The following is a 21,683-nucleotide window of genomic DNA, read 5'->3' as shown; positions in this document are numbered from 1 at the left end:
CTGTTGGGAATGTAAGATGGTGCAGCCGCTTTGGAAAGCAGTCGGGCGCTTCCTCAAGCAGTTAAACACAGAGTTAGCACATGACCCAGAAACTTCACTCCTAGGTATATAACCAAAAGAAATGAATACATGTCCACACAATAACTTGTACTAAATGTTTACAGCAGCATTCTTTATAATATCAAAGAAAAGAAAAGCAGTTATTAGTATATTAATTCATTCAACAAATATTTATTGAGCACCTCTTACGTCCCAGGAAAATAAGAAATTTCTTTTCTTGGAGTTAATTAAGAGTGTAATATCTAGGGTGTGTCCTTTCCTCTCTATATCTATCCATCAGGCTGTTATAGTTCAAGCCTCAATGACTTCTGGCCTGAATTGTTGTGGCTGCCTCTTAGCTAGGCTTCGTGCCCACTCTGCTGTTTTCTTTAGCAGTCTGTACTGAGCAGTCAGTCAGGTGAGTTTTCTAAACGACCTGCATACTTTATCTCCTTTCTGAAAATCTTCAGCGGCTCCCCATTGCCGGGGTGGTCTGTCCCTCCTGGATCTCCAGCCTCAAAGTCTCACATGTCCAAGTGCATTTAGGATACTCTGGATCTGTACCCAGCATATTGCTTCTTCCCCTTTAAAAACCAGTTCAAGTATCTGCTCCCCTGGCAGCCCTCTACATCCATCAGAGCTCACCCAGAAATACAGAAATGGCTTTCTGTGTTCACATGGAGTGAATTTAGTGTAGGGGATTGGTTTCAAAGCAGGTGATGGAAAACACTGAGTCACCAACCAGGGGACAGTGAGATTAGCACAAGCAAGAAGCTGCTACCACTCCTAGGCTGGAGGGGCAATCGGAGGAGGTGACCAGAGTCCAGGGGCCATAATCACCCTGCAGAAGCTGCACCCCAGTGGGCCTGTCTAGCAGGAAGTGGAGTCACGGCAGAGACCCAGATGCTGTGAAGGAACAGGAGAGATACCCCGACCCGCCTCTCTCCGCTACCCTCCAGTCTGGCACCTTTGCCTCCCATTGGCTGGACCAGCCGGAAGCCAGCTGACACTGAGCCTGCAAGGGTTCCCGCTCCCGCCCTCAACACAAAGAGGGCAGAGGAAGAGAGAGGGTTGGAAGGTTCCTCTTCCTGACTAGGCAGATTGTCACTGTCTCTTCTCCATTCTGATCCTATCTTTTTTATAACCCTGATCCCACTGGGCTGTGATTTCTGTTTACAAGCCTGTTTTCTTTAGTGGAATCCCACAGGGTAAGACAATGGCCTTATTCATCTTGCTAGCCTGAGCTCCTGGCATAACTCACAGTACGTAATAGGCATTTTATCTTTGTTGGATACCTATGGAGAGGAAACTCCTGGAGTTACCTCCAGTTAGCCCTCCTTTTCCATCTCCTTGGCGTTGACTGTCTGAACTCTCAGCACTAAAGACTAAACAAGGAGGAGCCTGGGGTCCATTCAACTCTCTGGGTCTGCAATCCATAGCCTTATATTTAAATACTCCCAACAACAAATCCCAATAATGATTTATTCTCAGAGCACCAGCAACATATCAACCTTCTATCTTCCCACAGCTACATGAACATTATCCAAGGAAATTCCCCCAAATCTCAAGATATCTTCCCTCTACCACCCAAGATGTTTCTAGGTCACCTCTCCCTGCTGTTAGTCAGTATGTGCCCAGGGTAAACAAACTAATTTTAAAATCAGCTTAAGCAAAACATAATTAGGAAGATAAATTAGCTGCCCCCAAAAACTGCATAATGAATGCCCAAAGAGAAATTATTTTATTATCCACCATTTTTATTATCTGTGTAACATTTTCTCTTCCATCATTGCAGATGATACTCAGCTGAAAGTGTAGGGAAATACCACAGAACTTAAGTTCTGACCTTGACTGTCTGTACAATGATTATCAAGGAGAAAAACGGGCTGTTTTTGTTTTTCTTATCTTGAATTTATAACACCAGCCTAGTTGTATAACAAGGAGAGTAGAGGAAAAGACCCCTGTAATTATATTCAGACAATCAGGGTCCAACTCTTGATTCTAATTTATTGCTGGACAATATGGGCAACTTAAGCAACTTCTCAGAAATCAGTTTCTTCGAGTGTACAATGAGGGTGAGGATAACATCTACCTCAATGGCGCCGAGAGCCAACACACGCTTACTATCTGGTTTCAAGCATTTCATATGAATCTTTAATCTTTACCACAACTTCATAAATTACCTACTATTATTTTCATTTTACACATAAGGAAACAAGCACAGAGAGATTAAGTAACTTGCTCAAAGGGTTGTAAAAATTGAGTGTGATTTTCACAGTGAAATCATTAACTGTCTGAAACACAGTAGGTGCTCAATTAATTTTTCCCTTTACAGTCCCCCTCCCCTCTTGCCAAATTAACTAATCGTTATAAAAACTGGGTTTTTTAAATTAAAGTATAGTTGATTTACAATGTTGTGTTAATTACTGCTGTACAGCAAAGTGATTCACTTATACATATATACACATTCTTTTTTATATTCTTTTCCATTACGGTTTATCACAGGATATTGAATATAGTTCCCTGTGCTATACAGTAGGCCCTTGTTATTATCCATTCTATATATAATACTAATTATATATAGAATGCTAATCCCAAACTCCTACTCCATCCCTTCCCTACCCACACCCCCTGTCTTGGCAACCACAAATCTGTTCTCTATGTCTGTGAGTCTGTTTCTGTTTTGGAGATAAGTTCATTTATGTCATATAGATTCCACACATAAGTGATATCATATGATATTTGTCTTTCTCTGTCTGACTTACTTCATTTAGTACAATAATCTCTAAGTCCATCCATGTTGCTGCAAATGTCATTATTTCAATCTTTTTTATGGATGAGTAGTATTCCATTGTATATATGTACCACATCTTCTTTATTCATCTGTCAATAGACATTATGCTGCTTCCATGTCTTGGCTACCGTGAATAGTGCTGCTATGAACATTGGGGTGCATGTGTCCTTTTGAATTATAGTTTTGTCCGACATACACCCAAGAGTGGCATTGCTGGATCATATGACAACTTTATTTTTAGTTTTTTGAGGAACCTCCATACTGTTTTCCATAGTGGCTGCACCAATATACATTCCCACCAACAGTGTAGGAGGGTTCCCAGAAAATGATTTTTTTAATGAAGCTCTTTGTTCAAGGGGCCTGGATCCTTCACTCCTAGCTGTGCACTCATTGTACTCTATACCTCAGTTTCCCCCTGTGTAGAATGAAACAGCAGACTATGTCGGCAGCCCCCAATCAGCAGCCTATGAGCTGGACCTGGCCCGCAGTTACACCTTGTTACACTGCATAATCTTTACACTTTAAAAAAGTAGTTGCCAATGTTTAAAAATCAGTAGATTTCCTTACTTGTCTCTCTTTCTCTCTCACACCCACACCCACACCCCCAACACACATTTCCGGGTTTTCTTGGAAAATGAGCCCATCTGGCTACATGGGCTCTCATTCCCACAGGTCAATATTCACCTCAAGTTGAGTGCGGCCACCGCCTTTTACAAGGGACAGATATTCCCCAATTTGCCACCATCCCCATTTCTCACAGTTTCATGCAGACAGATGAGTCTACAACTTCTGGACTCAATGATCATTGAGGTCTCTCCCTTCTACCACTAAGAGTCCATGATTCCCTGACACTTGAAAGCCTTTCTCAGAGGAAGTATCCACTGTAGGGCACCATAGATTTTCACGGATGTTGTTGTCACATAGGGTGACCAATTCATCCCAGTTTAACTGGAACTTTCCCCTTTGAGGCTGAAAGTCCTGCATCTGAAGAAATTCCTCGATCCCAGGCCAACCAGGTTGGTTACCCCATGTGTCATGTCCTAAGTTCACCCCTCCAGCAGCCTCTCCTATCTGGGAGATGAGGATACCATACTACACCCTCGTGCCCCTGAGTCTCCTTGGGCAGCTCTGCGGTGTTAGTAGAGCGTGCCTAGCATCCCCCCAGACAGAGTATTTGTTGGGGGAGCTGGGGTAGGCCAAATGAGAGGGCCTGGACCTGGTTACACGGCCGGGCTCAGTATGACTTTAGGTGGGTCACTCAGTCTCTGGGCCTCTCTGCTCTGCCATTTGTTCATTAAACAAATATTCATGAAGTGCTCCCCATGTGCCAGGCACCATTCAAGGCACAGCAGTGAATAAGTGAGAAGGTCCTTGCCCTTAGAGAACTCACATCTAGAAGAAGAAACAGAGAGAAAAACAAGTACACAATATCTGATAGAATTTCAGGTGGTGACAATACCATAAGGAAACCATCGACCAAATGGGAGAGGCAAAGTTCACAGAGCCACAGGGGCCATCAGCAATTTTGACAGGCGCCAAGCAGTACCAGAAGTGAGTCCAGGTTCCACCTGGCCTCCCGTTTTGAACAATATGAAATTCTTAAGTTTGGGACTTTTTTTTTTTTTTTTTCCCAGTACCCAGGCCTCTCACTGTTGTGGCCTCTCCCGTTGCGGAGCACAGGCTCCAGACGTGCAGGCTCAGCGGCCATGGCTCACGGGCCCAGCCGCTCCGCAGCATGTGGGATCCTCCCGGACTGGGGCACGAACCCGCGTCCACTGCATCGGCAGGTGGCCTCTCAACCACTGAGCCACCAGGGAAGCCCAAGTTTGGGACTTTTTGACTCAAGTGTTACAAGTAACAATTCAATTTTTCAATTATAAAATGTTTGTTTTTCAATGAAAAACAGCTTTATGGCTACAATCCATATCAATATCAAATCTGGTTCTCATACAGATGGATCGGAATTCACCAAGTCAAATCCACTCAAATAACAGTGTTAGGGTTGAGGAAAGAGAGAGGCCAACCTTATTAGCAAACTGACATTTTATTAAACAAAGTGTAGCTGGAGTCAGGGGCCCATGTGCTAAAGCAGGAAGCAGAAAAATGAATGAATGAATGAATGAATGGACTGCCTAATACCTCCCTCCCTCCCCTGAAAGAGCTGTATATTGCCTCAGTGAAAGAAGTACCCACTTATAACCAATTAAATAAGGTAAACTAGTACAGTACGTCATTCATTCATTGCACAAATAGGTACTGAGTACCTACTATGTGCCAACACTATTGTAAATAATGAAAGAAGGTGATACTTGGGAAGTCCAACATATTTATCTATATTTAAAATAACTTATTTTTCTGATTATAAAATAATAAATTGCTTTTTATAATTTTGAAACTTAAAAAAAGGAATAAAACCATCCTTCAAGGCAGAGTTTCTCAGCCTCGGCACATACAACATTTGGGGATGGGTAATTCTTTGTTGCAGGGGGCTGTCCTGTGCACTGTAAGATGTTTAGCAGCAGCCCTGGTCTCTATCCACTAGAAGCCACCAGCATTCCCCCATCTCCAGTCGTTAATACCAAAAATGCCTCCAGGCTTAGCAAATGCCCCTGGGGGAGCAAAATCACCTCAGATCCAGAACGGCTGCTTTAAGCAATCCACTTTGCTACACAATAGGGGCCTCAGAAGTCAAAGCCTACGGAGAGACCCCCTTTTTCCTGCAGGCAAATAAGCAGGCGGTTACCTCCTGGAGGAGCCCTTGTAATCCCCTTCTCCCTGATGTCAAGATACCAGCCCTCCAGAGAAAGGCAGTGCTGTCCCGGGTCTGGGTTGGGGCGACAGGGTGGAGGTAGGGATGGACAGTGATTGCCAAGGGGATCAGCGAGCTTCTGGAGCTTTCGCTGTGTGCGTCACCGCTGCTGATCCAAGCCGTGCCCCAGACCTGTACTTCTCCAAATGAGCTTTGCTAACAACCCTGGAAGAAAAGCTCCCCCTGTGCAAGGCTTACACACCTACACATAAGTCCATCGGCCCGAGGCTGCTCTAAACAAGGAGGATTAAACTGTGCCTGTCCATCTTGAGCACTGTTAGGAGAGAGTCTCCAAAGCTGGGAGCAGGCATGCCTGCCTGTGCGCCCTGCTATACAGACTGCACAAAGGGTCCCTTGTGCACAGCCTAATCAAAGACAGAACCAAACAACCTGCCTGGCCTTTCAGCCCCAGCTTCGGCTGGTTCTTCAGAACAAACACTACTCACTAAGAAGCGAACATTTTCAGTTGGTAGAAAATGTCACCATGAGCCCAGGTCAGGCACAGTGTTTGTAGGTACATTAACCTGGGTCTTGGCTGATTGGAACAGAAGCAAAATTAGCCTTTTGTGTTACTACCTAGGGACTCAGATTCACTGGTTCCCAATCATAGGAAGGAGAGCTGGAAGAAGAAGAGGGAGGGAGTGGCAGAATCTGAGTTCTGCTTTTATTCATTCATTTCCTACACACTTGTTGAGTTCCTGTTATATGCCCAACACGGTTCCTGGGGAGAACTTAGCTTTGGATGGAACCTTTCAGGGTTCACTAAATCAGAAGCTCCTGGATCCTGATGAGGAGACAAGCTGATGGCCCACCTAAAGGGGGCGCGACTCCTCAGCTCTAGCTGCCTGTTGCTATCATGGCCTATGAGCCAGATTTGCCAGAATTTCTGGATTTTCAAAAGAAACTGGAAAACTGGATTTCTATGTGAAATCTTTTTATTTTTAAGCATAGTCTGAAATTTTAAAATAAAAACAAAACATTCCTGCACGGGCAAAAATGATCCAGTCTGCAAGCCTTTAAACCACAACTTTGGCTTTAGAGATGGTGGGGAGTACTGATTAAGAGCCAAGTACCTGGAAGGGGTAAGAAGGGTGTCTGGTTCTACCTCTTACTTGCTGTGTGACCTTGGGCAAGTTACCTAACTTCTCTGTGCCTTGCTTTCCTCATGTATTAAATGAGCATGATGAAGTACACTGTAGACTTAAATGAGAGAATGCGTGTACATGCCTGATCTACAACAGATCAATAAACATGAGCTATCATTTTTACAGGTCATCTGGTCCACTCTCCCAGAAATCCCTTTTACAACAGCCTTGGCAGTTGAACATCTGGTCACTGCTTGTGTGCTTTCTGAGACAGGAAGCTCAGGGCTTCTTAGGGAATCCCAGGTGTATAACAACCCCCAAATCTCAGTGGCTTAATCCAACGTATGTTCACTTATTGCTCATGTCCCAGTCTAGTGTGAACACATCCGGTGCTCTATCCCACCCCATGCCCTGTGGATCCATATACCTTCTATCTGGTAGCTCTGCCATCGCCCAGGACCTTCCCAGAATCCTCTACTGAGTTCTCTGTTTTCAGCTAGCTAAGAGGAAAAAAAGAAAGAGAGAGAGAGAGAGAACATCAGGTGCATCACATCTGCACATTCCCATTTGCCAGAACCCTGGCACACGGCCCCAATCTAATTGTAAAGGAAGCTGGAACATGAAATGTTCTTCTGCATCCAGGAAGAGAAAATAGCATCAGTGAACATCTAAACAATCTCTGTTATGCTCTGCATTCGTATAAAGACAATTCTGCAGACTCAGAATGTCTGCCTGTTGGTCCCAGTCTTGCCCGTCAGTGCAACAGGCACAGGACAGCAGGAAGACACAAGCTGGGGCACAGGTAGGTGTGGATTTGAAGCTCAGTTCAAATACTTGCTAGTTTTGGACCTTGAGCAAATGGCTTCACCTCTTTGTATCTCAGTTTACTCATTTGAAAGATAAAGATAGTAATTACCTCCCTGGATTGTTGTAAGATGGAATAAGATAATACATGTGTTGGCACACGGCCTAATATCTGATACACAACCTAGAATTAATGCTCGTATCTCCCCTGGTCCTCTTCTACATGAATGCTTTCCAGGAATTTTAAAATGACTATAATTATTTCTGTAAGTTTTCTCTTCTCCCAGTTTCCTCAGCTATTTTCATTGTTTTTATGTCGTGTCATTACCAGCCCCTTCACTCTCTGGATGGCTGTTCCATAGACATACCTCAGTTTGTCAAGGGACCAAATATGCTGCCTGCCTTAATTAGGTTTCCCTGAAAACAGACCCTGAGATAGGACTTGCGTGCAGATAATTTGGGTGGGGGGGGAGTTATCTTAGGAAACAGAAGTCGGGCAAATGGGGAAGGGAGAAAAGTCAACAAATGAGTGGGCTACAGCTCTGGGCAACTGGGGTTCAATCCCATAGGGGCTCTGAGGAATATGTAGAAGGCACCTTAGAACTGTCCACATTCTATGTCCTGCGGGATGAGAAGGCTGGGGCATTTACTTATGAAATCCTGCTCTCATTGGTTTAGAGCTGCCCCCAACCCAGGGGTATTACTTGCCTTAAAGTATGGGTTGTGCCTATATATAGCTGAGCAGACTTTGCAGACTCCTAAACAGCCCAGGGGAGAGACACTGTGACGTGAGCCTGGATGGACACTGGCAAGGTGCATGGCCGTGTTCACCACAGCTACCCTGAAATCTGGTGGCTGAAGGATGCGGCTCAGAACATCACAAGCTCTGCTATGATGCCTCTAACAAAAATGTCTGGAAGACTCCACCCCACGTGTTCATAAAGGTTGCCTGAGTGTAGGGATTACAGTGATCATTATTTTATCTTTTTAATTTGTTTTGTTTGTTTCCCCAAGGAACACGTGATGGCCAAGAATAAATACTATGAGCCAAGGCAGGGTCTGACCAGTGTAGAAAAGAAAATATAATAGCTCATTAAAAGTAGACTGAGGGAGGGCTTCCCTGGTGGTGCAGTGGCTGAGAGTCCGCCTGCCGATGCAGGGGATGCGGGTTCGTGCCCCGGTCCAGGAAGATCCCACATGCCGCTGAGTGGCTGGGCCCGTGAGCCATGGCCGCTGAGCCTGCGCGTCCGGAGCCTGTGCTCCACAACGGGAGAGGCCACAACAGTGAGAGGCCCACGTACCGCAAAAAAAAAAAAAGTAGACTGAGGGTAAAGAGAGAAGTAGAACTGCTTATATTCATACATGATATCGCCTTGTGCACAGAAAATCCCAAGGAATCCACATACAAGATGACTAGAACTAATAATGAGTTTAGCAATACTGTAGGATACAAGATCAATATTTAAAAATCAATTGTATTTCTATACTAGCAATGACAAATCCGAAAATAAAAAATGTTTTAATTCTACTCACAAAGCATAAACAGAATAAAATATTTAGGAATAAATTTAATAAAAGAAGTGCAAGACTTATACACTAAAAATTATAAAATATTACTAAGAGAAACTAATGAAGATTCAAATAAACAAAGAAACAATCTCTATTTATGGATAGGAAGGCTCAATATCGTCAAGATGCAAATTCTCCCCAAATTGATTTGTATATTCAGCACAATCCCCATCAAAATCCCAGCAGGCTTTCTTTTTTTTGATAGAAATTGACACACTGATCCTAAAAATTATATGGAAATGCAAAACAATAATTTATTATTATAATCAAAATAATTTTGCAGTAGAAGAACAAAGTTAGAAGACTTATATTACCTGATTTCAAAATTTACTATAAAGCCACGTGACTCAATACAGTGTGGTATTGGTGCAAGAAATACATATAGATCAATGAATGAAGTTTGAGAGTCCAGATATAAACACTTGCATTATGGTCAACTGATTTTTGATAAAGGTGCCAAAATAATTCAACGGGGGAATGAATTAGTCTTTTTTCAGCAAATGGTGACTATTGCATATCCCCTACATACAAAAACATAAACTTAGGCCCTTATCTCACATCATATATAAGAAAAGAACTTGAGTGTATCACAGGCATAAATATAAGAGCTAAAACAATAAAACTTCTAGGAAAAAAATAGGAGAAAATCTTGGTAACTTTGGGTTGAACAAAGAGTCCTTAGATATGACAACAAAACCATGACACTTAAAAGAAAAAATGATAAATTGGACTTCATCAAAATTAAACTTTTACACTCTAAAAGATCACTAAGCAAAAAATTTTTAAAATAAGCTATAGACTGGGAGAAAATATACAGAATTATAGATCTTATAAAGGACTTGTATATAGAAGAAATAAAAAAACTCTTACAACTCATTAATAAGACCACCCAATTTAAAAACGGGCAAAAGACTTAAATAGATATTTCACTAAAGATGGTACACAAATGTCTAAAAAGCATGTGGAAAGATGCCCCAATCATTAGTCATTAGGGAAATGCAAATTAAAAGTACAATGAGAGTCTACTATATACCTCCTGGAACAGCTAGAATGTAAAAGAGAGACAACACCAAATGTTTGTGAGGATGTGGAAGAACTGGAATCTTCATACACTGTTGATAAGAATGTAAAATAGTTCAACCACAGTAGATGACAGTTTGACGGTTTCTTTAAAAGCTAGACATACATTTACCATACAACCTAGTGATTCCACTCCTAGGAATCTACCCAAGAGAAATAAAAACATATGTCTAGATGAATGGATAAAGAAGATGTGGCACATATATACAATGGAATATTAGTCATAAAAAGAAACGAAATTGAGCTACTTGTAGTGAGGTGGATGGACCTAGAGTCTGTCACACAGACTGAAGTAAGTCAGAAAGAGAAAAACTAATACCGTATGCTAACACATATATATGGAATCTAAAAAAAAAACAAAAAAAAATGGTTCTGATGAATGTAGGGGCAGGACAGGAATAAAGACGCATAGAGAATGGGCTTAAGGACACGGGGAGGGGGAAGGGGAAGTTGGGATGAAGTGAGAGAGTGGCATGGACATATGTACACTACCAAACGTAAAATATATAGCTAGTGGGAAGCAGCCGCATAGCACAGGGAGATCAGTTCAGTGCTTTGTGACCACCTAGAGGGGTGGAATAGGGAGGGTGGGAGGGAGGGAGATGCAAGAGGGAGGAGATATGGGGATATATGTATACGTATAGCTGATTCACTTTGTTATACAGCAGAAACGAACACAACATTGTAAAGCAATTATACTCCAATAAAGATGTTAAATAAAAAACAAAAGAACAAAAAGAAACATATGTCTGCACGAAGACTTGTACGTAAATGTTTACAGTAGCATTATTTATAACATTCAAAAACTGGAAACAACCCAAATATCTGTTACCTGATAAATGTATAAACACAATGTTATACAACCAATTAAGAGAATACTCCACTCAACAACCATGGTGAACTTTTGAAAGTGCAAATTAGACTTGGGATTTTAAGGTTAAATGTAAAAGAGAGTTTTGCAACATTGTTAACAGTTTAGAAATATTTAAGCCTATATAAGTTTATATGATGTTACATTTTGGTACCTGTATAAGTCATTTTGGAGCTGCCACACCTTGTTTCTGATCTGCTTACTCACCTCATTGGTGTGAAGCAGCATCCGGGCTTGCAATCGCTCTCCTTCCCTGGATTCCCTTTCAGTTTGTCGGACTCCTGGGCCAGGTGTATGTGTTTAGCCCCATGACGAAGGACTCCAGCTTCTGTAGGACACCCTTGTCAACAAGTTCAAAGACAACAAGAACAAATATGAGTTTCAACCTGTCTGTGGAATTCTGGCTCATGTTCATGGGATACCAGCCTGCTCGTGACCTTCCCTTTCTGCTTACCTGCCTGTGGACTTCAAAAGTTTGACTGGGGTCAGATGTGCCTCCAAGCTCATACAGCTGTTGGAGTATTCAGTTTCTTGCAGGTTGTCGACTGAGGACCTTATTTTCTTGCTGACATCAGTTGGAGGCTGCCTTCAGCTCCTTGCTGATATGGTAGCTCAGGACAAGGCAGTTTGCTCCTTCAAAGCCGGCAAAGGAGGGGAGGTCTCCTAGCAAGACGAATTGCAGTTTTATGTAATATAATCATGTGCACATAATCACACATATCCAACTGCCTTTGCCAAATTCTACCAATCAGAAGCATTTCACAGGTCCCGTCCACACTCAAGAGGAATCACACACAGGAGGTAGGGAATGTAAGGGCTACCCTAGAGTCTGTCCACCACAGTCTACTCTCTGGTCCCCAGTGATGTGTGTCCCTCCCACATGAAAGATACATGTACTCCCTCCCAATTTCCCCAAGAACCTCATATCTTTATAGCATCTGCTCAAAGTCTAGAATCTCATCATCTAAATCAGGTCCAGGTAGGAATGAGTCTCCTTAAGTATAGTTACTCTCAGTCTACAAAACTAGACAAGCTATCTGACACCCAACCATCCAACACACAGTAGAGGAACAGGTATGTAAAATAGTTACAGACATTCTATTTAAAATGGGACAGGGGGGCTTCCCTGGTGGTGCAGTGGTTGAGAGTCCGCCTGCCGATGCAGGGGACACGGGTTCGTGCCCCAATCCGGGAGGATCCCACATGCCACGGAGTGGCTGGGCCCGTGAGCTATGGCCGCTGAGCCTGCGCGTCCGGAGCCTGTGCTCCACAACGGGTGAGGCCACAGCAGTGAGAGGCCCGCGTACCGCAAAAAAAAAAACAACAACAAACAAAAAAACTGGAAGATACTTTGGCAATCAATGAGCCAGTCTTCCATCTAATACAATAAAATGGGACGGGATATATGAAAGGTGAAAAGGAGTTACCAATTCAAAGAAATTTTGAAATTCAGCCTAGCAAACTCTTACCAGAGTTCCTCAATTAGATTCTAGGGCCTGGGAATAATCCACAGTAACTCTTGGTTCTGCCCTCTGAGTCATGTTACCTTTTTCATGAAAGGTAGCACATTTGTAGCTGAGTACTTTTTTTTTTTTTTTTCCGGTACGCGGGCCTCTAACTGTCGTGGCCTCTCCTGTTGTGGAGCACAGGCTCCGGACGCGCAGGCTCAGCGGCCATGGCTCACGGGCCCAGCCGCTCCACGGCATGTGGGATCTTCCCAGACTGGGGCACGAGCCCGTGTCCGCTGCATCGGCAGGCGGACTCTCAACCACTGGGCCACCAGGGAAGCCCCGCAGCTGAGTACTTTTATCATCCTGCTTCCTGCCAGTAGTTTGGAGATCTAACAGCCTCCTTCATTTTGTACTGTTTCTGTCCCTTTCCGTTTAAGTTGGCAGTGCTTTTGCCAAAATTAATTTCTTAAATACTTTGTGGGTCTCCTGTCAATTTCCCTTACATGTGAGTAACAACCACAGTTCTTTTGAGACAGGCACTCCTTTAGCTAGGGTAAAGATGTTGAGATGGTTAAGGGACAACTCAGACAGGCCTTATTATTTGAGAAGTTGTATGAGGCACACCTTTTATCTCTAGAGAGGGTCCATCACGTGACTGGATACTATTCTGATCCTTAGATCTTCCTGAGGTTTTAACAAAACCTACTACAATAACCACTTGGCATTCTCCTAGGCCAGGGTTTATCTCTATGCCACATGCTTGAAAGTCATTTCTTACTTTTAACATCTTTTGCCATTTGGAGAGACTGAGAATTTTCAAAATCATCAAGTCCCAGTTCCTTTTTGTTTAACAGTTCTTCCCCTCATTTTTTCTTTCTCCTCTCGCATTTTACTATATGTAGCAAGAAAAAACCAGGTGGCACCGTCAACATTTTGCTTGGAAATCTTAGCTAGATAAACAAGTTCATCACTTACCTGTTCTGCTTTACATATCATTTCAGGAGACAATTTTGCTAAGCTTTCTGTGACTACCTAACAAGGAAATCTCTTCCTCCAGTTTCCACATTTCTTACTTCCTTTTGAGCCCTCACTGGCAGCATCCTCCAAGTTTGAATTTTCACTAACAGTCTGTTCAAGGCAAATTAGGCTTTCTCTATCGTGCTCCTCAAAATTCTTCTAGCCTCTAAGCAGTTTCAGGGCAAATTAGGTTTTCTCTATCACGCTCCTCAAAATTCTTCTAGCCTCTAAGCAGTTTCAAAGTCAATCCCACTTGTTTTAGGTATTTGTTATAGCAATACTCCACTTTCAGGTACCAAAATGTAACCTTGTGTTTTTAAGTTTAATTGATTAGATCTGCTAGAATTTTAAGTACATGGGAAGATTTTGTATGTTTGTAAGAAATTTCAAAACCCAGCACTTCCAACCTGAGCTACTCAGAGATGATTTTTTTTTTTTTTTTTTTTTGCTTTTGAGTTTGACAAAATTACTATATCACCAGGAAGGTAAAGACATATGCATTTTTAAACATACTCTATCCTCAGGAGAGTATAAGAATACTCATAAGAGTAAGTATAGTGATAGACGAGAAATAAAGTTAAGTATATAAGTACTTTATAACGTTTAAGTTTAAATATAATAGTAAGTGTTGCAATCATTGTGATGTTCACATGTATGTTTCTGCTTTTAAAGGCATTTGTAGCATTTAAAAGATTCCGATATAGGATACTCATTATTTTAGAAGAAATTCAATTAGCTTATAAATTAATATTTAAATGTCTGGAAAATGTTATATTTGTTAAATTCGTACGTTTTAATTTTTTTTAGTTGTGTAAGGAGCGTTCAGATTTTCAGAGGAATATTGTTTAATCTATTTATACAATTAGTAAATCCAGCGTTAAAGTACCAACAGCAGTGATTGTGTCTCTGGACGTACAGAGACCCCTCGGACATTAAAGAATTTAATCAGATGTAAGCGTTCCTGAAAGATTCATGGCGCAGACACAGAAGACAGAATTAGGGAGGCAAGAGCCAGGTTTCAGTTGGTATCAGTTGCTATTTAAAGTGCCGGGATGGTGGCTCTGGAATACTGCTGTCCTGACGCCCTCTAGTGGTTCAGACTGCGAAGCCCACCTTTTCTGAGAACCAGGAGAAAAATGCTTATTGCTAAGTCAGCTCGCTCTCCAAGAAGTTTCTCTTGATTAGCGAGACTTAGGGAAAAAAGAAAAAAAAAAGATCCAGAAATTCTTCTGTCAACGTTCTTGTGAGATACTCAACCAGTCTTTACACAAACACTTCCTGCATCACTAGGCGCCTCAATCCTCTTTGACTATCTCTAATTATTATAAAACGCTTCCTTCTTCTCAGCTGACACTCCATCACTGCGACCTGTACCACTGGCTCTGCGTTTCCCTCTGGAGCTGCACGGCACAATTCCAATCTCTCTTGCACCTGACAGCACCTCAAATATTTGAAAATGACTTCTTGTCCTCCTCAGCCCGAGCTTATCTTCTCCAGACCAACACACGTGGTTCCCTCTACAGTTCCTCATTTGACCCAGCTTTCAGTTTCTGTCCCAGTTGCTCTCTTCTGGAGGCATTTCAACAGCCCCTGAAAACACACCGATGGCAAAAATGGCCTCCACCCTGAGAGGTGGCCCATCTGCCCACAGTGCGGAGGGGCTGTCGCCGCCCTCCCAGTGCACACTCTAACTCCAAGGGCTGTCTGGATCAGCCTTGTCCAACAATGTCAAATGATGGATGGATGGAAGGCTATGATCTCCCTCGTCTGGACTTTCCCACTAGCCTTGCTTTACTCTCTTTGTAGCCTTGAAGCATTTTCTGTATTTGGACAGAACTTATCAGTTTCCTACATAATACTGTATGCAAACCACCTGGACAGGTGACCAGGTCTGGGTGAAGTTGCCTGCCATTGAGCAGAGAGCTCTTGAGAAATCTCAAGAATGACTTCTTCCCTTGTGAGAATGAAGCTTAGTAACTTGAGACTGGATTCTAACCTTCATGTTGCGGACATCTGACCAGACTACATCCCTTCCACTGTAGCTGAAGCTCATTTTCTCTCATATCTCCCTCTATGGAAACAGAGAAGAAAGACTTGGTGTCAATAATGGAACATCCCTTTATAATTTGAAGAGACTGATATTCAGTCTACTCTCACCTCTCTTCTCTGAACTAATGTAGACTTTTCCCTGAAGGGCTATTTTTCAAAAGCTTTCATCATTTACTTTGTCTCCCCTGGCTCCTTTCCAACTTCTCCATAACATCCTACCCTTATGGGGCCAAGGACTGAACAGTATGTTTTAATGACTGATATTGGCTATAGATTAAGAATTATATCTGTGAAAATATTACCATTATAACATAGCTCATTGTACAAAGATTTATATACCTAAGGAGTTCCTGTCTGGCATATAACAAGTTATGTTTCAGTTATTTGAAAGTTGGGCATATTTTCCCACAGAAACAGTGGTTCCCAGCCCAGCCAAAAAAAAAAAAAAAAAGCCAATTTAGATCACACAGCAATAATGATATCAGGTTGAATTTAGGAAATAAGAATTCTCTGATCTTAAGCTTAAGAGATGCAGAAAGATGAAATGAGAATTTCTGTCTCAATTTCTCAGCGGAGGCTGCTCTTTGGGGACATTTTGAAATGGGTGACTCTTAACTTTGAATATCTTCCCACATTCTTTTCTGGCCCTCTCCCACCTCTTCGGGTCCTTATCCCAGTCTCCTAGTTTCCAATATTCTAGTGTTGTCAGAAATCTCCTAGGGTGCTGCCTCACTCAGATCTCCCTACATTCTGCAATTCTCCATGCTTCTATACACCTGAGCTCCCCTTGCCCATGACCCATCATCCATCCCCTCAGTAAAGCCAAGTTCAGGTGGGGTTAGAATGACAGGTATCTCATCAAATCAACTGCCATTAATGAATTCTCAATGATGCCTCTGTTTTTAAATGGATATCTTAGATAGTCAAAAGATTCTTATCTGTGCAATTTCAGGCAGTGTCAGAAAATTTTAAAATACAGATTATATGAGGGAAGATTTTGGTGAATATGGAAGCCTTATAGTAGATATGTTCATTCTGCCTAATGGGAGTGTATCCCAAATGGTACCTCCTTTCCACAGATTCCCTCCCTCCTCTATTTCTGAATCACAGATATATGCTCCATATTGTTTTTCAAATTGTTTTTGACAAATTGCTGTTCTCTTAAGAAATTGAGTGAAAGCAACCATGCCAAAAAAAAAAAAAAGCACATACTGTAGGATTCCATTTATATAAAATTCTAGAAAAAGCAAACTAATCTATAGTGACAGAAAGTAAATCAGTGGTTGCCCAAGTTCAAGGCAGGAAGGAGAAATGAATTACAAAAGGGCCTGAGGAAACTGTTGGAGGTTATGGAAATGTTCACTCTCTTCATGTGGTAAAGGTTTCATGGGTGCATACATCTGTCAAAATTTAACACACTTTATTACACTTTAAATATGTGTAATTTATTGTACATCATTTATACCTCAATAAAGTTGTAAAAAAAGAGAAATGAAAAAAGACTAACATACACACACATACATTTTTCTTCTCAGAATTGACACTTATTAATAGTTTATCATATTTGCCTCATTAGTGTTTATATAAATTAAATAAAACAGATAATAGTTAAGTCCCCAACCACTGTTCTATTTCTTCACCCCAAACCCCAGAAGCAACTATGATGAATTTAGTGTATATCCCAACCATCTGTGGTAATTTTACATGCATATATATGTATTCTTAAATAATACACATTATTTATGTGTTTTAGAATTCATGTAAATGACAACATGTACATTTTATTCCACAAAATTTCTTCTTTATTACATTGTCATGAGTTGACATTACATAAAGATTTTTACACACAGATATATTATGTTACATATAGGTACAACCCATTCCTTCTAATGGCTGTTATAACAATTCATATCATAACATAATAGAATATTATGATCATGCACATCACAATATACTAGGGTATTATGATTAAAATCATATCACAGGATAATACGAATATATTTTATTTATCCATTCCCCCTTTGATAGGCATTTCCGTTGTTCTCAATTTTCATAATTACAAGCAATATTGCAATAAGCTGCAAAATTTTCAAAACAAACCTTATGGTATTGGCAGTAGGAGTTACTGGGTAGTGGCCACCAATTAAGCGGACGGGTGGGTTTGTTGAGTCAGATGCTGGTAAGGAGGAGTGTCCTGCTTCAAGGATCTGCGGTCTGTACAGAAATAGCCAAAGTCGGATATGACCCTGTCTCCAAATTGCAGCTGAACAAAGTGGCTCTGTGATGCATCCTGCAGAGCTGGAGATGATTCAGAGGACTTTAGTGGCCCACAGAGTTTAAATCTGAGTTGGACACAGACGGGATCCAAAGCAGAGGACCTTCCATGACACAGGTACAGCAAATGCCTTTAGCAACAAGCCATGAGCAATTCAACTCTATCCGCTGCTGTTTAAATTCTTGAGGGTTTTAATGTTAAATGAGCATCAGAAAATGTATAGTCACTCTTCTAGATTACTGTGTGATGTATATGTAGTAAACCTGCCTTGTTGGTAGTATTATTCGGATCCTTCTTTATGTTTAATTTTTACTTTCTTGATTTGGTAAAGTCTCAACGTACCATGTTAAAGTCTCCACTATGATTGTATTTCTAACACATTTTGCTTTGTATATTTTGATGCACTGCGATTCAGCATATACAGATTCCCAAATGTTATGTCTTTCTTGTGAATTTTACCTTTCATTATTATAAAATTATATCTCAAAAGTGTGAAGAGAACCTCCAGCATTTCAGGGGGCTGAGTTGATGCAGAAGAATTCCCCTTCGGCTACTACTACTGAGAAACGCTGGACAGGCGTGTATATATATATGCCATTGACAGAAAGAAAGGGAACTCTCCCTATTCTAGAAACAAAGAGGGAACCTAGAGGCTGAGCAGTAAGTAGGGGCTAATGCCTCTGTAGCCTGTGCAGGGTTTGGACCACCTAGGGATTTTAACACCCTTGCAGGACAATAAGATGTTGTCTCTGGTGTGAGCAAGGAAGCAATGGGCGGGCATTGAGCAATCTGCATCTGAATTGCTGAGCGCTAGGCTACTGGCAAAAACAGGATCAGATAAGTTCCTGCATCCTCAGGCTACAGGTGAAAAAAAAATTCATCCACAAAAACTTGAAACTATACCTGTGTCATACATTGGCACGAGTTCTGCATTTTCACTGTGAGACAGAAATACCAGGCTGAGAAGGAACATAAAAGCAAGTTGAGAACTGGTGATGTCTCTAGGAGTCTAGCAGAAGCAAACTTGCAGCCACAGTGAAGGGACAATCTAACAACCCCAGGCACACAGTTCTTCCCCAAGGGAAAAAACCCTGCTGAAAATAAGCTCACAATAAAAATTACAAATCATAGGAGGAAGTCACCCAGGGCCAGATCATGAAATGAACAGGAGAAATAATGCCCCACGAAGTAGAGAAAACAGATCAACCTATAGATGGCTATAAAATAAGTATGTTTTAGATGAAAGAAGGAATAGAGAGTACAAAGGAAAACAGGAAATCACAGAAAAAGAAAAGGTAGATTTGGAAAAGGACCAAATAGTTCTTTTATAAATGAAACCTATATCCACTGAAAGTCAAAACTAAATAGATATATTTAATACTTGCATAGAAAATAAGGAAACTGGAACTAAGGACATGACTCAGAATGTAGCACAGAGGTAAAAAGGGGGGGAAAAAAGAGTTTAAGAATCACCAAGGACAGAATCATAAATAACAGAAAATATACCCATTAGGAGTTACAGAAGAGGGAAATAGGAAATGGGGAGGAAGCAACAACTGAAGTGATAATGACTGAGAATTTTTACCAAATTGGCAAAAGACGGTGTACAGAGAAGTACACTGCATCAGAATATATTGCTATGTAACAAACCAACCCCAAACCTGGTGGATTAAAAACACCACTGTTTATTTACATCATAGTTCTATGGATGAACAAGTTGGGCTTGGCTCTGCTGAGAGGTTACCCACGTGTCTGTGGTCAGCAGGAAGTGGCCTCACTCACTTTAGCCGAATGAGAAATAAAGGGGAAGAGAACTGGCTGAGCCCCTGAGGGCTCCCTGCAAAGAGCGTATTCTGTTTCCCTCAGCAACTACTGGGCTGCAGACAAGTCAGCCTCACACTGCCCAAAGGCCTCTGTGTTCTGATTTAATGTTTTGCAGCTGGGTTTTCAAATGGGCTGTTGTGTAGCATGTTCTGCCCTTTTACACAGATTGTGACAGACGTCGACTTCCTGGGAACAACTTGGATTCAGGAGGGAACTTGGAGTCATTTTCATGAATGACTTGACATTTCTTTGCCTCTGTTGCAAGCTTGGGGTAACTAATTGTTAGTTTTACCTATGACCACTTCACCCTCTGAATTCAGTTCAAAGTATCTAAATAAAAAACGAAATCATTTGGGTCAGTGTTAAAATTTGCTCTGCTAGGACTGCAGGACTAAGACTTTTTGGGGGGAGGGGGTGTGGATTATGGTTAATGTTTAAAAGAATCAACAAGAATTATATTTACACAGTCCTGTAGATTGATGATTGGGCATAGTAGGAAAGGGGGCTAGATTGTGGGAAATAAAAGCAGGTAGAAAAGTTGAAAATAATTGATTAATTGATAACTGATTAATTCAAAGGAAAAAACAAGATGGCTTTCCTATTTAGGGTTTCCTAAACCATGAATCCTTATTCCTCTCAGTCAAGAAGTAGACGCTAGAAAGAATTTGTTTTTCCTAAATAAATTCCACACCAGAGTCTTTGATAAACAAACTCATAGGAAAGAAGGAAATCTTGTTAATCATCGCAATAGACTAGAATGACAGCACTCCGTTTACCTGTTCTGGAAACACCCTGTTCTGGAAAGGGCTCTCAGGCAGATAATCGTCACCCATTTGTTCTACTCAAAATATACATGCTATTGGGCAAAGAAAAAAAAAACTGACAGCAAGTGGGAAAAGTGTCACTTGTCCTAGGAAACTCCTAACTTAATCCATTTAGGGCCTGAAAGCAGGGACAGAGGGTGAAGGGTGAGGGAGGGGTGACGATAAGACATCATTGTGGTGCTTCAGGCTGAGAGGGGCTGAGGAGATGGCATCCTTAGGCTCCAACTTTCCAAGGATGGTACCTATTTCAGATATTCAGACCTTGGACTTGTCATAACAGATGTTTAGATAGATGGTTTTGAGACTTTGGTCACTATCAACATGGGCAGCCTAAGGTGCCAGGGAAGTGGAGGGAGCTTCTCCTGTTCCCTGGGTGGCCATTCTTATTTGTAATGATTCTCGGGTGGGCAACACATCTGTGCCTTTGCTCTGGTTAGTCTATGGATTTGGTGTCCCCCCCTTGGCCATCTCAGACTTTGAAGTCTCCCCTTTGCTTTAACAATGACCAATCTCTAGCCATACCACCCCACATCCACCACTCTATTTTACTCCTGCAGGGGAAAATAATGCCCAAGTTGAAAAAGATGTACAAAATGTGAGGGCGAAGTAGATAGACTCATAGCTAGAGCAGGAGTGTGACGTTCTGAGGTTTTGGTAAAGGGGTCTTTTCTATAGACGGCACTTGCTGACTCTGGAATTTGACCACTGGTGTTCCTTACTTTGTGTTAAGACACTGAGGACCAGGAAGCAGTCTTCTCTAAGGTAGTGGCATCCAGACAGGTCTGACATGGCCACTAGAAGAGCTTGGACAGAAATTCAAATAAGCTGCTTCCATCTTGACTCTGCCTTGGCCAACCCATGAGCACTAGAGCTTCTCATATCTGTTCCTTCTTCCACATCTGACTGAGTCCACCCTCAACTCAGTTACAGTTCCCATCCCATCTCTGAGCAAACCATTTGGAAAAGTGGTCTTTCCCGTCTGGATCATGCTTCCTGCTCTTGGCATTCGATCCAGCTGCATCTATGTACACCTGCAGTGTTGGTGCCCCAAGTTCTCCTAGGCCAGGCTCTCCTGGCATAACCTACACAAGCTAGTTAGGAGTTAGGCATTTACTCTTTTAATATGAAAAAAGCCTGGGGAAGAATTTCAGTTTTAAGGCAGTACAGAAAAGAGATTTGTTTCTCCTTTTGC

The 21,683-nt window shown here is 41.7% G+C and overlaps 1 protein-coding gene across 2 annotated transcripts in view; it reads right to left on the bottom strand.

The window, feature by feature from the left end:
* The window catches only part of PDE8B (phosphodiesterase 8B), a 372,638-nt gene that overhangs the window by 311,026 nt on the left and 39,929 nt on the right, over nt 1–21,683 (bottom strand). Inside the window, exons 2-3 of one of the 2 annotated variants that reach the window (XM_079917344.1) lie at nt 11,506–11,714; nt 11,259–11,391 (exon numbers count right to left, since the gene is read on the bottom strand). In XM_079917344.1, coding sequence (XP_079773470.1) covers nt 11,259–11,279 — 21 coding nt within the window. In that variant the 5' untranslated portion in view covers nt 11,280–11,391; nt 11,506–11,714. Of the gene's footprint in view, nt 1–11,258; nt 11,392–11,505; nt 11,739–21,683 lie in introns of those variants that run through there. The other variant, XM_079917345.1, reaches the window with a different exon arrangement.

The sequence above is a fragment of the Stenella coeruleoalba genome (assembly GCF_951394435.1).
Source record: "Stenella coeruleoalba genome assembly, chromosome: 3".
Lineage (NCBI taxonomy): Eukaryota > Metazoa > Chordata > Mammalia > Artiodactyla > Delphinidae > Stenella > Stenella coeruleoalba.
This window is presented reverse-complemented; position numbering and strand designations above follow the sequence as displayed.